This window comes from Thermobia domestica, chromosome 1 (genome assembly GCF_964235325.1).
Source record: "Thermobia domestica chromosome 1, izTheDome1.hap1.1, whole genome shotgun sequence".
Taxonomy (NCBI): Eukaryota; Metazoa; Arthropoda; class Insecta; order Zygentoma; family Lepismatidae; genus Thermobia; species Thermobia domestica.
The window spans coordinates 388,613,402-388,634,664 of NC_137454.1; the positions used below are offsets into that span (position 1 = coordinate 388,613,402).

The 21,263-nt window shown below is 35.6% G+C and overlaps 1 protein-coding gene across 4 annotated transcripts in view; it reads left to right on the forward strand.

Annotated features, from left to right (window-relative positions):
* The first annotated feature begins 10,167 nt into the window (after positions 1-10,167).
* Positions 10,168-21,263, forward strand: part of LOC145665096 (uncharacterized) — a 55,595-nt gene continuing 44,499 nt past the window's right edge. Inside the window, exon 1 of one of the 4 annotated variants that reach the window (XM_081732378.1) lies at positions 10,168-11,021. In XM_081732378.1, coding sequence (XP_081588504.1) covers positions 10,660-11,021 — 362 coding nt within the window. In that variant the 5' untranslated portion in view covers positions 10,168-10,659. The remainder of the gene's footprint in view (positions 11,022-21,263) is intronic. The other 3 variants (XM_081732382.1, XM_081732388.1, XM_081732371.1) reach the window with 3 other exon arrangements.

A 21,263-nucleotide genomic window follows, 5' to 3' on the forward strand; every position in this document is an offset into this window, starting at 1 on the left:
AAGACAAGAACAACAGACAAAAGCGACAAGATATATGGATAAGGAAGAATCGTCAACTGATAGTCCCTTGACATTACTTCAACCAGAAGATGTAGAAGTTGTCAGTCTAAGGAATTATTTAGTGAAGAAGAGTCAACTGAAATACAAGCAAATGGAAATATCAACTTTAATTTGTTACCACAATCAGAAGAGACGAAAGACGAGTTTAGAACAACTAGTGAAGATAGGGACAAAGATTTGAAGATAGTAACCGTTTATATCGAAGAGTATTTTGAGGTCGTTAGTTCGAAAGTACAAAGTCAAGAAACAGAAATAAGTCGGTCGAAGGAATGTGATTTAGAAGATGTAAATCAGTGTTTAGGAATACTGAAGAATGTCGAAGCACTGCAAAACAGAAATGCAATAGCTAATTTCCATGAAGTGACAAAATGTGATGTGAAAGAAAATGCAGAACTGAACCTAAATTACGTGGAATTGAAATTAGAAAATGATACGAATGACGAAGGAAAGTTTGAGTTCCCTGAAGAGAGAAAGGACGTAAATGGACTTAAGTCTGTTGAAGAAAGTAATGTAATCAGTAAGAGATCTTTTGAGAAAACAGTTATAAAAACAGGTCGAAGGCTGAGAAAATGGGAAGAAGCATATGGACAGAATATTTATTTAAAGAAACCTGTGAAAAACTACAAGAGGAAAAGGCGAAAACATAATTCAGTTGGAAATGACGCAAAAACTGTGAAAAGGCGAAAGAAGCATCATTTGAGTTGGAAGAAAAGAAAGAGAAAATCTTGTCTTCAGTTGCAAATGAAACTAGTACGTGGAAATACAGTGATTGACCACAGGAAGGAGACGAAAAGAAAATTTAAAACGGTAGTCAAAAGGATGGATCTTAGATCAGAAGAAAAGAAGAATGTGAATCCGAATTTGAAATGGTCAAACCGAATTGTTCATCGCAAAGTGAAAAGAAAGAAAACTAAAAGTGAAATAGAAAAGGAAGGGAGCTGTAATGAGACACAAGACAGGTGGAATTCAAAATCATGTTGGAAGTTTCGAAGAAGGACAAATATAACAAGGAAAGAAAAGATGGTTTGGAAGAGGAAAAGATGGAAAAAATAATGTATATAGAAAATGAGATTTCCTGTTGATTGTTATACCAATTTTGTTTTAATTTCTGGTTTGTTTGTAACAATTAAATATTTGAATGCATATCATGGACCCTATCTGATCATACGTATATTTAAAAGTTGTGCTTTGTTGGGAACTTTCTGTTTTAGTTTCTAACTTGTTTATAGTAGTTAAATACTTATATACCGTACATACCAGTATGTTCAACTTTACAATTTCATTTGCACATTTAGAATAGTGTCTCGTTAAGAATTTTAATGTGTCTGTAAAAAAAAATTGTTTCCTAATTGTTCAATACAATTTTTTTTCTTAAGCCCGTCGCAAGCTGTAACGGACCGTCTCTACCGATCCGTTTACAGAGTAATATGTCATGAATTAATTTCTTAATGTTCATTTTTATTTCAGCTTTTCAATGTTGGCTGATTTAATTTTATTTGTTATTTGCCGACATTATATCAATCTGTACGTCTTTGTTAATTATCTTGTGCTTATGTACAATGAAATTCATATTCCATTTTTTTTATTACGTCTCTCGTGATATGCGATGGTATTCTTTATCTGCACATAGAATACTATAAATTGATTTTCTGGGAGATTTAAATAATCTTTGAAAAGTTTTTGTAATTAAGTTTAAAAAAAGAAGAAAATATGTGAAGATATATAGTGTATTGTCTTAAAACAAAACTATTAAATAATTTTGAAAAATAATTTTGTGCAATTTTAAATCACAAAATAATCTAAAGATATAAAACTACAATTATTTATTCTTCTGCTTTTTATATTTTGTGAAAAGGGATTTATTGCCAGAAAGTTTAAAGAAAAATGATGGATCTGTAAACCAATATTCTCCGGAATCTACAGGTAACATTAGTTGTACGAAAACACATTGGATGTAAGATTCATTCATTTCTGAATATCCAAGTTTTTTTTTCATTGGTATTTAGATTAGCGTAAATGTCTACGATATCTATCAAATTCGTTATCTACATCCAATTAGACACTTCTTATGAGGACACACCGTCTTGTTTCCGAACCTGTAACTTAGAAGGAACACGACAATGGTTCCAAAGTTATCGAAATTGCCCGAAGTTTTCGAATTATCGAAGTTTTCGTGGGAACATTCAAAATTGTAGTGCGATCAAACGGTCCGCACAACTGTCATACTGACTGACCGTGAAATTACACAACAAATGGTTAAACGGAACGGGTGTAGTGCTAGTGAAGTTTGAGATATCTTATTCTCATTAGGAATTTAAATATTTTTCACATGGTGGACTCCCTAAATCAAATCTTAATTTCTTACCTATAACATAATGAGAACAAGTAAAAGTTAGCATTTAGTGTTCTGGTTTCAAAATCGCTGAAATCCAGGGATCAAATCCTAAGATCGTCTATTTGTAGTAAGAACTGTTGTTCCACGAATTAAAAATTATATATCAATTTTATTGGCGAAAAATCTAATTGTCGATCAATTACCATTCATCCGACTAAATTTTTCAAATCCCTTCTCAACACATTATTAAATAACATTGCAAAACATTATTAAATTATTATATATTGAATAGTATTTCAAAATTCCCGTACATTTCACAAGACATTAGATCAAACAATGCATTGCTGGTATTTTACTTGGCGCGCAGATTATTGCAGCACATTCTGCATTTGGTAACCTTGCTTCAAAGGATGTTTTGCTGTTAGTTCCACTTGCGGCCACGACCCCCTCACCGCTCGCTCTACCTGTAAAAAAAATGGTGCCCAGTTTGTCATATACTACAAGAATCAATCGAAAAAAGATGGGGCCCAGTTTGCTCCCTCCCCTTCCCAGACAGCATATTTGCTTGCCGCAAGCTTGCCTGCCGCTTTTATTTGATTTTATTTCGCTTTGGCTTATACATAAAAGCTTATTTCTGCTTAGAGCAAGCTGTAGTGCGGGCAACCCACGCTTCACTTGCGAGACGCTTTTCTTTAGATTGAAGTAAAAAGCCAGCGCGCGTTCGATTTTCAGTTGTTCTCAAAAACCACGTGACGCTGACCTCTTAATTTTCGGCGACAAGGTATCGTTCGCGTTGTTGGCATCATGTTAGCATTCAGCTTGAATAAAGGACAAACTTAATTATTTTTTTTTAATTGTGCCGTCTAGTAATCTAGTACTCTAGTCCCACGTACCTATAATGTCGCTCTTTATTTCCTGTGTATTTCGGTAACCATGAGGCATAACGAATTGTAGTATTTATGTATAAAGCATAAATGTGAACATAGATGACAGCAGGTTTGAGCCCACTTATTTCGCAAAAGAATACAGAACTGTTGCAGATATTTTAATATAAACTTCAAGTTTAACTTACAGTATAAACTTTATCTGAACGCTATGTTTAGAGTATAAACATTTTTCTGCGTTTTTATATTAAAAGGTAGAAATTTCAAGTACTCGCGGCTAATATAGCAACCTCCTAGATATTTGTAAGAAGCAACGGCGCGTTGCTTGTCACAACTAAAACGTAACAATTATGCTTATTTTGATATTTTGCAGAAGCGGATCGGAGACTTGGTGTTTTCACGGTTTGCATTTGCTTCAATAATTGGGAAGTTGAGGAGACAATATATTGTAGCATAGATTTAGTCACACGGTTAAATTATGCTGATTTCATACTGTTTTATCTAAATTCGCTTACTGCAAGCTTCCATATAACTTGTTTGGCGTGTGTTTCGCTTGCAATAAGCTTATTAAAGCTTGCCATTGATGAGAATACGCTTATAATTGGCTTGCGTTTGAGATAATTTGACTTGTGTTTAACTTGTGAAGACAAGCTTGCCCCAAGCCTTGCCCAGATGTAACTAACTAGCTTGCCACAAGCTTAAAGCAAGCTAATTGGCTTTCATAGTATAGCTTGCGGCAAGCTAATTGACCTTGCGACAGCAAGTTTGTGGCAACTTGCAGCAAGTTTAAATTGCTGTCTGGGTTCATTTTCCAAATTAAGCTACAAAATTACCCAAATTACCCATGTTCCCCCGGTGCAATTTCGATAATTTTGGTACCGTCGTATTTGTCTCGTCACATACTACAAGAATCAATCGAAAAAAGATCGGGCCCAGTTTGCTCCCTCCCCTTTATTTTCCAAACCATGCTACAAAATTACCCAAATTACCCATGTTCCCCCGGTGCAATTTCGATAATTTTGGTACCGTCGTGTTTGTCTCGTCACATACTACAAGAATCAATCGAAAAAAGATGGGGCCCAGTTTGCTCCCTCCCCTTCATTTTCCAAATTAAGCTACAAAATTACCCATGTTCCCCCGGTGCAATTTCGATAATTTTGGTACCGTTGTGTTTGTCTCGTCACATAGGACAAGAATCAATCGAAAAAAGATGGGGCCCAGTTTGCTCCCTCCCCTTCATTTTCCAAACTAAGCTACAAAATTACCCAAATTACCCATGTTCCCCCGGTGCAATTTCGATAATTTTGGTACCGTCGTGTTTGTCTCGTCACATACTACAAGAATCAATCGAAAAAAGGTGGGGCCCAGTTTGCTCCCTCCCCTTCATTTTCATACTAAGCTACAAAATTACCCAAATTACCCATGTTCCCCCGGTGCAATTTCGATAATTTTGGTACCGTCGTGTTTGTCTCGTCACATACTACAAGAATCAATCGAAAAAAGATGGGGCCCAGTTTGCTCCCTCCCCTTCATTTTCATACTAAGCAACAAAATTACCCAAATTACCCATGTTCCCCCGGTGCAATTTCGATAATTTTGGTACCGTCGTGTTTGTCTCGTCACATACTACAAGAATCAATCGAAAAAAGATGGGGCCCAGTTTGCTCCCTCCCCTTCATTTTCCAAACTAAGCTACAAAATTACCCAAATTACCTATGTTCTCTCGGTGCAATTTCGATAATTTTGGTACCGTCGTGTTTGTCTCGTCACATACTACAAGAATCAAGCGAAAAAAGATGGGGCCCAGTTTGCTCCCTCCCAGGGGTGGACTGGCCATAATCAAGTACCGGCCCGATGGCCGCTGCGCCCTCCTCACATCAATGCCTTTGCGCCCTCCTCGGGAGGGACTAAAACCCGTCTTAGCCTCGGGAAGGCGCACAGTTTCCTCTCTGAACATATTTAAAAAAAAAGCTAAATAATTATTTTATAAATTCGCTAGCCTTTGGCCAGCTAGGGCTCCACCCCAGACCCTGGTATTTGCTCGGCCTGCGGCCTCGCTCTTTCTGTTTTTGACGTGGGAATGCTACCCGTAAATATATCGATTTGACTCTAATATCGGTCATTTTGGACGATTTTTACATATCACCCTTACAAACCCCACGCTCCGCCCCAAATCCCAGTATTTGCTCGGCCTGCGGCCTCGCTCTTTCTGTCTTTGGCTTTGGGAATGTCATTATAATGATCTTAGGGACCCTAAAATTTATAGATTTGACTGTAATATCGGTCATTTTGGATGATTTTTATATATCAACCCTCCCACCCCCATTGCTCCGCCCCCAGATCCCGTCTTTACTCGGCCTACGACCTTGCCCTCTCTGTTTTAGGTTTTGGTGGTACCATTAATGATCTCAGCGACTTCCAAATATATTGATTTGACTCTAATCTCGGTCATTTTGGATCATTTTTACATGTCTCTCCCTCCCACTCCCGCCGTTAGGGGGCGGTAGTGGCGTTATATACCAAGGCTATTTTATGTCACACTATAACCTATATGTTTCCAATATTTCGTTAAAATTATGTTTCTCGTTCTTACGTTATACCATTAAAACCATTCCTACTGTTATAACCCCCATTTAAATAGCATTGGGTTCACGTTTCCACCCCTCCCCCTCCACAAAGGGGAGAGTTGGGGGTTGCTAACCCCAACAGTGTTGATTGGTACCAAAGAATATTTATGCCAAGTTTGCTCAAAATCGGTTGAACCGTCTAGGAGGAGATGTAGAACATACTCATACATACATACAAACATATAATGGCATTTATAATATAGTAGATATACAGTATTATTTTACGTATATATGCACATTGAAGAAGTATACATATACAAAATTATATGATGCCCAAATACATAATGTTTATAGAATATACACTTGGAATCAAAACAGCAATTGCCAAAGAAGTTAACCAAGCTGGAGTTTTTTCTGTCATTATGGACACGACCCTAGATGTCTCTTAATATGACCTGTGCTCCATAGTGCTTCGGAATGTGTACAATGGATTTGTTCAGGAAAGAGTTATTGCCGTCGAACATGTGATTTCAACAACAGGAGAGAACCTCTTTCAAACCCTAAAACAGTCTTTGGCTGAAGTAAAGTACCTATCGAAAAATGTGTGGCAGACGCTTTTGATGGACCGTCATATATAAGCGGGCTATATAAAGGTGTGACAGCAAAGCTGAAAGAGGTCAATCCGAAACACATTCACATATGGTGCTATTCACATGTGTTGAAAATGGTGATAACTGACATCGTCCAGAGTTTGGGTGTTTGTATATCTTTCTTTGGGCTTCTCCAGGAAATTAAGATATTTTTGAAAGAATCCCAGAAACGACTTGAGGTGTACTTGGAACAAAACCCAAGCGTCCGTCTTGAGGCTACTGGGATAACTCGATGGAGAAGTAAAAGCAACGCTGCTGTAAAAATATTTGGACACTTTCATTACTGGGCACCCGACTCAAAGGATGGCAGACCAAGAAAATCAAAACCAGTATATGTGGAACTCGTAGCAGCTTTAAGTGTGATTGGCAACTCGCAAGAATTCAATTCCAAAGTCAGACATGATGCAATGTCTCTCATTCAAAAGTTGTGCTCCTTTGAGACTATCATTGTGGCTATGAGTTTTTATTGATTTTTCAGCATACCACACCTTTATCAGACTACTTGCAAACAAAAAACTTAGACTATGTCCAAGCATGGCGCCTGATATCCTTACCTCAAAATAAATTGAAAGAAGCTAGGAACCAGTTTGACAAAGTCTACAAAGCAGCAGAACATGTTGCAACAGAAATGTGAAATAGTATTGAAGGACTCATTACAGATGTTCCTAGTCTAAAACAAGTTATTATAGAAACAGAATTCCCTAAGGTAAGATGTAGAAAAAGAAAGAAAATGGCAGGAGAATCAGCTTCTGATTAAGTAATTGAAGACAGTAAATACAGATTTGAAGTAACCGTTTTCAACTGTGTTCTAGACCAAATTTCTAACAGCATGCAGGAACGATTTACTGAAAATCAAAGCTTATACTTAGATTTAGAGTGTTTTGATCCTAAGAAGTTCACGAGTTTAACTCTGGCTTCGTTGTCACTGAAAAGAATCACTGAATTAATTCCTGATTGTGAAGAGGGAAAACTTAAAGAAAAGCTTCTTTCGTTTTCATCAATGTGGGAAGAGTTTTCAAAATCCTCTTATGAGAACCAAGAAAAAATTCAAGAAGCTGTTGAGATTCGTACGATTGAAGATTTGATTGAAGAGGACAAGTTTTCTGAAGATTTCATGGAGGATGAGGTAACGGAGTTGCAAGTAACAACCGTAGTCATAATAATATAGTTAAACTAAACAACGGTGAAAATAGTGGATAATTAGGTGGTAAGTAGAAATGACCAAAACTAAATAGTTTACATCTATCATACCGAAGAAATTTGGAGTTATAATGAGCATATTTTTTTTTGGGGGGGGGGGAAGCGAGCATCCCCGGTGGGGATACTTCAGCTGACTTCTTTGGGGGAACAAAATGTGATTGAGGGGAAAATCTCCCTCATTCCCCCGGTAAATCGCACCCTGATTGTTCTTGATGAACTCAGAAAGAGACATTCTGACCAAAATAGACAACAATCTTATTATTGACAAAATGTGTGAGAAAAGCAAGGAGATGCGAAGGCTGCTTCAAGCATAAAGCACTGACTTTACTTTCATTTTCCAGTTTTGTTTTTGAATTTCTTTTTTAGCTAGGTAGGTATATAATTCTAAATTTACTTTTGTTAACTTTGTAGTAAATGTTTCATGTGTACTTTTTATCAACGGTTTTAAAAATAGATGAAAAATAAGTTAATGTTATGATGAACATAGCTTTAAAAGGACAAAAGTATGAAAAATAGCATAAGCCCCAAACTTAACTCAAATCTTCAGTTATAATTAGGCTGTTGACAAATGAAGCCGAAGAATTTAAACAACTGGTGTGATTTTTGTAGTCTCGGCTAAAGTGTGCAGATTATATAGGCCTAATGTATTTAGTACTCAGTCTCTTTGTTTATGAAAATATTGAATTTGTATAATTCTATCGTGATTAACTGCAATAGCTACTTAATCTTTTGTTGTTTTTTGTGTACTACCGGGGGAAGTCCCCCGGCTCTTCCTTTTATTAGGAGGGGGTATTCCATAGAAGCGAAAACCTCGGATGGACGGCGCCCTCCCAGAGTATGTGACCGCGCCCTTTTTACATAGCCAGTCCACCCCTGCTCCCTCCCCTTCATTTTTCAAACTAAGCTACAAAATTACCCAAATTACCCATGTTCCCCCGGTGCAATTTCGATAATTTTGGTACCGTCGTGTTTGTCTCGTCACATACTACAAGAATCAAGCTAAAAAAGATGGGGCCCAGTTTGCTTTCCTCTAACCCATAGTGTTTGTAATTTACTGTTATTAGTGTTTCTTTTGCTTTTGCATTTATATATAAATGAGATGTTCACTTTGGGTGTATTGTTATACTGCGCTAAATATATGAAAAAGGACGAAAATAAATATAAAACAATACACTACCGTAAGACGCTGTTACTTTGCACAAGATTTAAGCCGTTTTAAAGGAAATCGCTCGAACTTACAAACGTAATGATTTGGAACACTGTATTTTAAATATGTAAAAGCTAGATATATCTAAGGAAAATATTAGTTCAAATTCATTAGTATACGTTCAGTATAACCTTAGTTATTGAAATATAAACTTTGGTGCAAAGTAACCCCATGAGTGGGGTTACTTTGCACAACGTTCCATAAAAAGTATGTTCAATATACAAACATAATAACGTTTCTGTGCAATGTTTTCGCTTCAGTATATATACATTTAATTTTCTACACAAAACTACATGCAGTCTACAAATACTGTTATTAGAATGATGGTACTGGTATGAGTATTTAGTTTGAATTATCGATGTTTGTAAAGAAAATTATGTTTTTTCTCGTACTGGCACAGGTACCGTATCCTGATAGTTTAGCATATGTCCCACAAAAATGCCAACTCAGCGAAAGAAAAATAATCCCGGTAAACTGATTTGCCTTGGTTATTCCTGAAGTCCAAGAATATCGTCTCGACTGTTGTTAGTGAGAGAGTTACGGGTTTGGGACTTTCAGGCTGAAACTCATCCAAAGTGCATGATTCTTTTTAAAATCTAATATTACTTATTCCTATCCGTATAGTCTGCAAGCCCGCCCCCCCCCCCAAAAGTTTATTGATTTCTAAAAAGGAAAAATCGAAGTCTTTGTGTGTAAAGCCTCTCTCAAACTACGTTTCTGGATCCGCCACCGTTCATAGTTAAATTTCCAACAAGAAATTCGTTCCGGCAAATTCCTAAATAGGAAATTTAGAATGCAGGATGTTCCAGTAGTAATAGTTTCCTATCTAAGCGGTATTTTAGACCGGTGCAAAGTAACCTCGAGTAGAGGCTGAAACTGTCTTCTCCCAGTTTTACTTTTAGACGTCAAAACGTTTCACATTTCAATTTCATCTATTTCATCAAAATCTGATTATACACATAAGTATTCTACGAAATTTACTTAACTTTGACGGAAAATCTTGTACGTGATATCTTTCAAATTTTGGCGGCCTATACAGTGACTGCTTCCCATACCTCTACAACAATGAACAATTTCGGTAATTAGAACTGATGTTAACCGTCGACATTATACCCAAATTGAGTTAGATGTTCTATCTTACGTTTCAGTTGATACTACCACATTTCTTTTCATGGTTTTGCCGACAGAGGACTATGCCACTCTTTCATATTTTGTTCAAAGTAATCCCTGATCTGCAAAGTAACCACGTCTTACGTTACATTAGCGTAATTTGCCCCTTTGTTGGCTAAATATACTTGCATTTTTGTAAAAAAAAAAAAAAAAAAAATAAAAAAATAAATAAATAAATAAATAAATAAATAAAAAAAATAAGGAAAAAGTAAAAAAAATTGAAGCAAGAAATGAGTGAAACGACTTTAGTCGATGTTTCCATAAGTATATCTAAATTAATCATATTACATGATTTCTGTCATTGTAATTAGGCACTCAACAAACTAGGAAAATTTTTGTCAGGAATGGGAAATTTTCTAAGGAAAACTTACCAGCATTGAAGGCTTGGGAAGCAAACAACGAAGTTCTTCAAACGTGTTGTTTCAAAAGAGTAATTATTCTGTAATTTTTAAAGATCTAATTGCATGTTTGATTGCAAGTATAAAATTGCTTCTATGAACGTTCTTGTAAGCCATTTCATTAACAGTGGCAGCATAAAATAAAATGCAAGTATCAAGCACAGTTACAAGTTAAGTTTGTAGCAATAATGGCTGGGGAAGCGTCTGTCAAGTTGGAATTTTTGTGCAAAGAAGAAATTGATTATGATTTTCCTCAGGAAGATCCACTCGAAGGGAAAGGATGGACATACGAAATGATAACTGACACCAAAGAAATAAAATCATCTACAACCGAAGGAGAGCAAACAAGAGAGAAGGATGTAGCTATGTATTCTTTGGATGTCAAATTAAACATTGATACGGTGAAATCTGAATTTGCAGTAAAAGATCCTGCGTTTGAAAATAATATAGAAACACTAAGAAAAGTAGAGGTTGAAGAGACTTGTGCTTCTTACTGTGATGACTACAAGCAATTAATGACCAGTAGTTCAAATTCAGTTGAGCCACAAAGGTAATGTTAAATTTTATATACACTAACTGGTTCAGATTGATAATACAGTTACAAGGGTACGAAATTTTATAGTTGTAAGGAATACTTTTCGAGAAATAGTTATGGGAGATAGGCCTTCGTCGAACTTAAATTAATAATCAACATTTTGGAGTGGCGCGGCACACATAGACTAGAAGTACCCAGAAACACAAGTGAGTGCACCCATCTTAATGAAGAAATGATTACCTAATTATTGACTACACATTTCATACCAATTCTTGTAGATATTTTTGATATGGGTACTTTGCGATAGTGTTCCATACATAGAGGCTTGTTTAAGAGAAAACCTCCGTGGCTGAATGGGATCTGAAAATTTCCGAAATAGAAACGTGATATTTTTTATGCCGGACCAAACGTATAGATGTTTGTATCTTTATCCCTATATTATCTCGAATACGCCAATTTTCCGGTCTTCCAAAGACATTAATAAAACATAAGATATAAACCTAACAAAAAATAGATGGATATTTATTGAAAAACCTATACATAAATTCATTTCATATTTTACTTCATTTGCTAAAAGTCTGCTATTTTTATTTTCAACAATCATTTTTTTGGGACGGAGTTGCACTCATCCATATTGTTTCGCATCATAGCGCTCCAGTGTACGTACACAATAAGAATTATTATGTAAAAGACACGAATCAAATTTTGCTAGGTTGCCGCTAGAAAGAAGTAAGGCTATGTAAGTCAGGGCAGGACCGAAGCATCAATATACATTTGAACAAGGATAGGGCAAAGCACTGTATATGGCATAAAGTGTATTATTTTTCATGCTGAATTGTGTATTTGTACGCTAGTAAAGATGTTATATGAAACATTCCAATACGTTGTAATTGCTTACATATTTGTGTTCCAATATAATACGTTACTAACGTAAATTTTGCAATTATGTTGATCCCTTAAATCTCGGATTTCTCTAGTACCGCGCCAATTACATTTATACTTCATTTAATTTACAATGGTTACTAGCTACTTTCTGGGTGAATCCGCGCATAACAAGTTCGATCTTGATTAATTTATTGTTATGAAGGTAGGCATCTTACAAGTAAGAACACATATATTTACGATATCTAAGTACTAGTCTATTAAAATATATCGAATTGGGTGAATATTTACTTTGACTCGGGCAGTGACTTCAATCGGTTCTTATTGGTTCAGTTACTTCCTCGGACTGTTTCTGCCTCAGTCAGTTGTTGGAACTGTTTGTGCCTTTGGAGCTTTCACGTGGTATATAGTACACTTTTCACACGCAAATTCACTAACCACTTAAGGACCGGACATGGATCGGCCGGTGCGAATTCTTCAAAATTTTTAATTTCTGTCCTTTTTTCACCCCTAATTACATTTCTGTTTTGATTTGTCGCGTACCACATGCTAACATTTTGTGACGTGATGGTCCCTTTTGGGTACATTGGTACCTCGCGTTTGCAGAATTCACGTCTTAGTTTTTCTTTCACAATACTTTCTATAATTATTTAATTAATTAATTACATTCATGAATTTCATACAGACTACATCTCTATGACTTCATGACACAAAGACACGCATGTATATATATATATATATATATATATATATGGGTGATTCCACGAAAAAGGGAAATTTTCTGTCACGGGCATTTCTTCAAACTGCTACTAGAAAGAATCACCTCATTTTTAGTTTGTTTAGTAGTAACCGTCATAAAGTAGGTATGCCATGTATAACAGTTCGCAAATATAACACGAAACATACGTAAAAAAATAATTATTACCCAATTTCTCAACACCGTGGGCTGTCACAGACTACAGTTGACTGATTTTAATCAATAAATTACAACTGAAGTCTCAAATCAAACATCATTTAATGGTAATTAAATGGAAGAGAACACTTCAATGTTTCGGTTTTGTGGAAAGTAAACGTTTATAACGATTATTTTCGAAAGCTTGACTATGCTTCGTTTCTGTCACCTCTATTTCGTCTCAACTACATGGCAATAGAAAAAATTATCATTGCTCTCAACAGATAGCATGGTCGTCCACATTGGCAACACCCACAAGAAGACAAGGCAGGCATGTTTGACCGAAGAACAGAAAAAGTGTGCATGTGTTAAAAGCTATAGGAAAAATATTTTTGTGTGTGGAAAGCAGTGCGTATGTTAATTGATACTCAACACCATGGTATTTATTACTGAATGTATTTGTATGGTATATACCTTCTTTCCCTTGAGGAACCTACGCCTTAACGTAGAAAATTTGTACACAATTACTCACATGTACTGGTTAAAAAGTGGGCCGGTAAAGATAAATTATATTCGATTTTCTCAACTCCATGGTTCTCAACTCCATGTCCATCTGAAAACTAAGGAATCCACGGTGTTGAGACAAGTTCACGGAGTTGATAATCCTAAAGTGTTTGTTATGCTCATGCTCTTCCAAATATTTGTTCTTTAAATATATTGGTATAAATAAAGCTCGTTTATGGTCTAGTGACTAGTATGCTCGCCTTTCGTGCGTGGTTCTGGGTTTGTTTCCCGGTGGAAGCTGAAAACTTCATGGTGTTTACTTCGCACAGTGAGGCAATTGAAAAACTCATTTGAGTAGAGATTTACTGAAACCTGATCAGGCAGACCATCGCAACAGTCGTAGGAGCCGACACGCTGACCACGTGTCATTCACACTCAAAGGCCGGCTGGTGGGTCCTAGCCCATTTAAGGAGTGTTTCGCGGAAGTTCAGATTTGGGGCTGTCAGGTAGCCGGAGGTAAATCTTCAGTCAAGTCAAGATGGATGGTATCTGTTTTTAACCTATTGAAGTCTCAATCTTATGATCAACTAATTATTTTCTTTTCAGGGATTGTCGAGGAGTCTGAGGGCAATATACGGACAGTCAATTTCATGACGCGGTTCGGGAGGAATTTCTCCTGGCCTACTAAACCTAACGCTTAAAAAGAGTTGGCAGTTGTCATTCTGTGTAGACTAGAACAGCCCTTCCCTGTTTCCTCAAGACATTTCCTTCATTGGAGTGGAAAATGAGGGCTACTTAACAAAGAACATCGAATTATCCAAAGAAAACAGAAATAATGAGTGCCTTACACTGTCATTTAGTGTGCATTATACAGGGCGTTTCAAAACAATACCGACAACGTTTAGGAGGTGATTCCTAACACCAAGATAAGATAGAAAGTATAGACCAATCTGGGTGCACAAATGCTTCCTTTCGCAGTTATAGGCTGCCAAAAACATGAAAAAAATGAACTTTAAAGGTCCATAGCATAAAACTATGGGACCTACAGTAGTCGGGTCAGACTTCACTTAGGAATTAGTATGTGCGCTATCCAAATATCCATGTTTCAGAATCTTGCGGTACTTCCACAACAACTTTTATAGAAGTAGTTGGTGAGTACTTCAGATTATATGCCCGTAGCCAAACTCCCTCTATAAAAATTGCTTCGTGAGTACCTCAGGATTCTGAAACATATTTTTGGATAGTGCACATATTAGTTCCTAAGTGAAGTCGTGACCCGACTATGGCAGGTCTCATAGTTTTGGAGCTATAGACCTTTAAAGTTCATTTTTTTTCATGTTTTCGGCCGCCTATAACTCCGAAAGGAATCACATGTGCACCCAGTTGTCTATACTTTTCGTCTTATCTTGGTGTCAGGAATCAGCTCCCAAATGATGTGTGTATTGTTTTGAAACACCTTGTATATATACCAAATATACAAATAGACTTACCAAATGTTGAAAAAGTATTGTACTTTCGACGTGTTGACTTGATCACACAGAGAAGACAGGCGGTTTACATAAGCTCAGAAAACAAATGAAGTAGACAATAGACAGGTTTAGTGACTACTTCATCTGTTTCGTAAGCTTATGTGAAAAGTTTGTCCTCTCCATATGATAGGCAACATATTGAAAGCGCAATAATTTTTCAGTATTCGATAAGTGTATGTGTATTTCTTTTTTTCTTACGTCACATTTTACGTCACATATTCATATATATATATATATATATATATATATATATATATATATATATATATGTACTCAATTTTGGAACCTTCATTAGATATATTTTCATATGTTTGCAGTATTTTCTGGAGTGTTTTTGTATAACAAATTACGGGTCATCTAGTTTGTTAGAATTTTATTCAACATAAGGAGAATAATTCTAACTTACAAAAACTATTGGAAAATTATTTCAATTTTTATGTAAATTATAAGCTTAATCACTTATAAACCAAAACTTATCACCCAGATGTATCACGTTTCTCAACTCCACAGCAATTTTCAACTCCGTGTTAACTAATCTCAACTCCGTGACCTATGGTCTCAACTCCGTGGATGCTGAAAAGTTTATTATTTTTTATTTACTACACCAATAACGATTCAGCTCTGCTGAACACCTAATTAATATGTACTTAGTAGTAGTAAGTGAATGTCATATTCTTATCGAAATAGGCGACAATCAACGGAACAAAAATTTTCCAAGTGAAAATTTCCCTTTTTCGTGGAATCACCCATATACGAAATACGATTTGCGTGTCTTCCTTACACATTACATATATTAATACTTAGAAGTAAAATAAGACATTGTTTTTGCACACAGCAAATTCAAATATGTCTAACATTTTTTCTCTCGTCACATTTGTGGTAGATATGAGGGTAAATATATGTTGGAGGTTGTGATGTGAGGTGGAAGATTTCCCATTCCGGAAAATTTTCCGCTATATTTTTCTGGAAAATTTTCCGTTCTAAAAAAATGAAATGAAATCTTTCAGTTTTACGTCCCACGGCTATGCCGGTTAGGCTAAAGGAGACGGTGATAATGAGTAATGAATGAAATGGTGGAATGAACAAAGTGGTAGGAAACGGGAAAACACCAAGAAAACCCACGCACACGGTGTTTGTCCACCACAAAGTTCACTTGGCGGGGGCTGGGAACGAACCCGGGACCCCTAGCACCAGAGGTGAAAGCTTTACCACTGAGCCACCGCGGCCCCCCGTTCTAAAAAGTATCAGTAATCACGTAGCAATTCCTCAGCAATCATTAAATTGGTTGAATTCATGTAAAGAAATGTAAAACAGTGAAAGATCCTTTAAGGAATCTGAAAATTTTTATAGCTCAAACAATTTTCAGTCGTATGTAGGAGCAAGTTAAACATTTTTTCATGAATCGAATTATTTTCTGTCATATGGGAAAATTGAAGAACTTTTTATGAGTCGGAAAATTTTCATCATTTTGAAGCAAAAAGTAAATCAACTTTTTGTGAATCGGAAAGTTTTATTGCTCTGTAGAAACAAGTGAAAGGAATTTTCATAGATCGGAAAATTTTCATCACGATGTAGAAACAAGTGGAAAAAACTTTTCGTAAGCCGGACAATTTTGGATATTATGTATAGTGATGTTAGGTGGAAAATTTTCCACTATATTTAACTGGACATTCAGCTACAAAATTGAATTTCTGTAGAGGAAAGTTAGTCATCAACAAATTATAGTTTTCCAATTAGCTTTCGGGAACCGGAAAATTTTCTAATATTTCAAGTTGGGAAGTAAACTTTTACACAGTGCTTCTCTTTCTATCTTCATCTGCGAGCTGTTTCGTTGCTAAGCGGTTAACATACGCGCCTTTGTCATGGAAGACCTGGCTTCGATTCCCAGCGAGAGCTCATGTAGTTCGGATTTCACATTAATTAGTTGGTCCCGGCTTATACAGTCTCGCTGCTGAAAGAGACGTTAAACTCAAAATCAACTCAATTCAACTCCTCTCTCTCTTTCTGTGTGTGTGTGTGTATGTATGTAAAGAGCAGAGAACATGAGTTCTAGAGTGCAAATATCCAATTCTATTATTTAAAATTTCAATTTATTGAAAGTCATGAATGTTTTCCGTTTCATAAAAACATACTCCACTTATTCCTACATCGTTGTTTAGCCGTAGAATTTGTTGGTAATAAATATTGTCTTAAAATGTTTCATGAAGGGAAAATCTAACGATTCTGCATTTCACGAATGTTTCGGTATGTAAATTTTTACTTCACAAGTTTATATATTAGAAAATTTTCTGGTTTCCGATATCTAATTGCAAAATTATAATTTGTTGCTGTCTAATTTTCCTCTACAGGAATTGTATATCTCAATGTGCAGTTAAATATAGTGGAAAATTTTCAACCTAACATCACTATACATAATATCCAGAACTGTCCGGATGTGAAGTGTTTTCACTTGCTTCTACATCCTGATGAAAATTTTCCGATTCACAAAAAGTTGTTTTACTTTTTGCTTCAAAATGATGAAAATTTTCCGACTCAAAAGTTCTTAAATTTTTCCATACAAGGCACAAAATATTTCGATTTATGAAACATTGTTTCACTTGTTCTTACATAGTACTGAAAATTGTGAGACCCATGAAAATTTTCAGATTCTTTAAACGATCTTTCACTCTTTAACATTTCTATACATGATTTCTATCAATTTTATGAATACTGAGGAACTTTTACTTGATCACTGATATTTGTTAAGAACGGAAAATTTTCCGGAAAAATATAGAAGAAATTTTTCCACCTCACATCACGGCTAAACAACAATATAGGAATACGTGGAGTATGTTTTTATTAATCGGAAAATTTTCATCGCTGTATAGGACATACAATTCTTCGATTCATGAAAAATTGTTTAACTTGTTCCTACATAGTGCTGAAAATTGTCTAAACCATGAAAATTTTCAGATTCTTTAAACGATCTTTCACTTTTTAACATTTCTATACATGATTTCAATCAATTTTATGAACACTGAGGAACTGTTACTTTTTCACTATTTGTTAAGAACGGCAAACTTTCCGGAAAAATATAGAAGAAAATTTTTCACCTCACATCACAGGTAAACAACGATGTAGGAATAAGTGCAGTATGTTTTTATGAATCGGAAAATTTTCATCACTGTACAGGACAGACAATTCTTCGATTCATGAAAGATTGTTTAACTTGTTCCTACATAGTACTGAAAATTGTCTGAGCCATGAAAATTTTCAGATTCTTTAAACAATCTTTCAATTTTTAACATTTACATGACTTTAATCAATTTATGAATACTGAGGAATTGTTACTTGATCACTGATATTTGTTAAGAACAGAAAATTTTCCGGAAAAATATAGAAGAAAATTTTCCACCTCACATCAGGGCTATACAACGATGTAGGAGTAGGTGGAGTATGTTTTTATGAATCGGAAAGTTTTCCGTTTCAAAATTTTCCGGAAAATTTTTATCACTGTACAGGACAGACAATTCTTCGATTCATGAAAGATTGTTTCACTTGTTCCTACATAGTACTGAAAATTGTCTGTCATGAACAAGTGGAGTATGTTTTCATGAATCGGAAAATTTTCATCAGTGGTTGAAGGGCTCGACGATTTTACGTATGAGTACACTTGAATACCTACGAGCTTTTATTTTATATATATATTTACTATTCTTACGATTCACTTACTCTTAGTATATGTACATGTATTTATTAGTGTTTTTGTAAACTATATAACTAGTACTTTTTAGGAAATTGAAAAACGTATAATCGCAAAAAAAGTTTTTCCAATTCTTTACTAGTCATGAATTTTTCTGAGCATAAGCTAACAGTCTTTTTTCAGGTCTTTGAAAAGATGCTTACAACCCATGGTACTTTGGAGAACACCTCTGATGTAACCTCTTTTGACACAGAAAACACATTTTTCTTGTATTAGATTTGCACACTACTCAGCGTTCTTGTGATGCATCTACAATGTAATGCGTGTCAGAGTTTCGAGCTTCGATAGGGAAATGCGATCTTGGACCTGGCCTAATTGATGTCATGTTTCCAATGTGAAGAAGACACATGGTAACTTCCCTCAAAAACTGTAGATGTGTGAGTTCATTGTTCGTGTTGAATTCGTAATGCAATTTCCAAGAAGAAACAACTGCTAAATTGAGCGCATTATTGAAAATATTCCACCACCATTTCTTGGATCTGAGTTTGGGTCTGTATGATGCAAGAATCCGATCCATAAGAGCTCCTCCCCTTCCTTCATTGTACCGGTACTTTGGAATAACGAATGGTCGACTAATTGGAACATTTTTCTTATATACACAAGAGTATCCACTCACTGATCCTACTGGCAAGTTTGTAAAACAGTTTAAACCAACAGTTACAACCGCACTGTAATTCCACCTTACAAAGCACATATTACCTTCACTTTTGACGTCAAACTCTTTCGTCCTTAGCAAGTTTTTCTGTGGAGTCAGAGGACACTGTTGAACACGATTATCTCTTACTGTCCTTGTTGCTCAGTTGCCTTTTCCTTCTAATTCTAAAACGACAACATAAGACGCGAAGAAATTATAGTAAAAGACTTGGTGCTGGTCATATTTTCTATGATCGATGTGAGACTACGAATAACTCATTCCTAATGAGATATTCTCGCTAACGTTATCAGTAGTATTGTCTTTTACACCATAGAGGTCTATTGCATATGGATAACCGTTAGAAGAAGATAAAAAACATTTTGCAACGAAAACGGATTGTTTTTTTTTTTTTTAATAAACATTTTGCAGGTGTGATGCCCATAGTACGGAACCATGTTTTCATCAATGCTCAGAGATTGGTGAAATATACTAAACTGCTGCAAGTTCTTCTGTAGTTCGTCGTATATAGGTCTTATTTTCCAAAATGTGTCATCTCTTGGTAAGTTAGAATTGTCAACAATATGGAAATATTTCTTTGTTCGAAACGGGCTCTTGGCATTACGGATGACACAATCAGTATACACAGGTCGTCTGCTGTACTCCAGTAGGACTTCTCAGAAGAAGAATATGATACCCACTGAGAAGTAATAAACGAAAAAAAATTGTTGTAACTATTCATATGATACTTTTATGTGTGGAGCTAACTTCTCCTTTGCGTACAAATTAGACATTTGAACAAGGTGCTCAATGTATGATGGAGGCAAGATCTTAAAGAAAATATCTATCGGAGAACTACCGTCATGATGAGGATGAGAATCCACAAGTTTTTCTGGTGAACAGGAAATGGGATTGAGGCTAATTTTCGCAACATTTCTCACTTAAACACACACTGTTTCCCTTTCTTTTTAGAATATCAAGTTGATGGTATGTTTTCGAGCTCATTTCCGCTGCCACTGTCAACTCACCACATATGTCCTTAGGCATAACAGGAACTAATCTGTCTTCATTTATGTGCTCCTCGTCTGATATGTCATCTGTTTCATCTTGAGGGAGATTGAAAACATCCGTTTCCTCATGATCATCACGATCGGGTGGAGCGACTGGAATGTAATTCCTGAACTGCTCCGGGAACCGGGTCAGAGAAATCGGCTACACTGTCCGAGTCAAAGTAAATGCTTGCCCGAATTTCTTATATATTGTTTACAATTCTGTGAATTTTACAGTAAATCTGTAAAAAATGAATGCTGTGGTGTTGATTGCTCTTTTATAGAAATTCACAGAGTAGAGTTCGATACTTTAAAGCAGTTGTATCGAAAACATCATAGTTTGGGAGAAATCGTAGCCTTTATATAAACGTTTAGTTGTAAACTTTAACTGGAGAGAAGGAAATATCAACGAAGTAAGGTTGCTTCAAAATTTACACACACTCCCACACACACACACAAACATATATATGTATATATATATATATATATATAACAAATCAATCACGTGTCAAACATGGATCTCGGTTCATAGTCTGATTTCAATCAATGAGTTGAATTACACATGTAACTTACAAATCAGGAGAAAAGTACTATCAAGGTGAGAGACCCCTAGGGTTTGGAATGGAGGGGGATATATAAAAATAATCGAAAATGGCTTCTGTCAGTATAGAATCCATTGTCTTGGAGGTCAATAAACTAATCGGTGGTAGAGTCAGTAACACTAAGCCCAAAGTAAGTCAAGAACAATCTCAATTTGCACATTGATATTTATTTTGCTCATTTATAATAATAACAAATATAATAATATTTATTAATATTATTATTAATAGTGAATTGTAATTTTATCGGATTAGACACGGATAACGCTAAAATATTACTATTCTGTATTTATTTTCGTCAGCTTTTTAAAAACTATTTTCATGCAACTGCTGGTGTTTCAACTGGAGATGATGAAATAGAAGTTAATGTCGTTCACAATAATAATTTTTAGCTAACCAAATACAATAAAAATTATTTATTTTAAATTA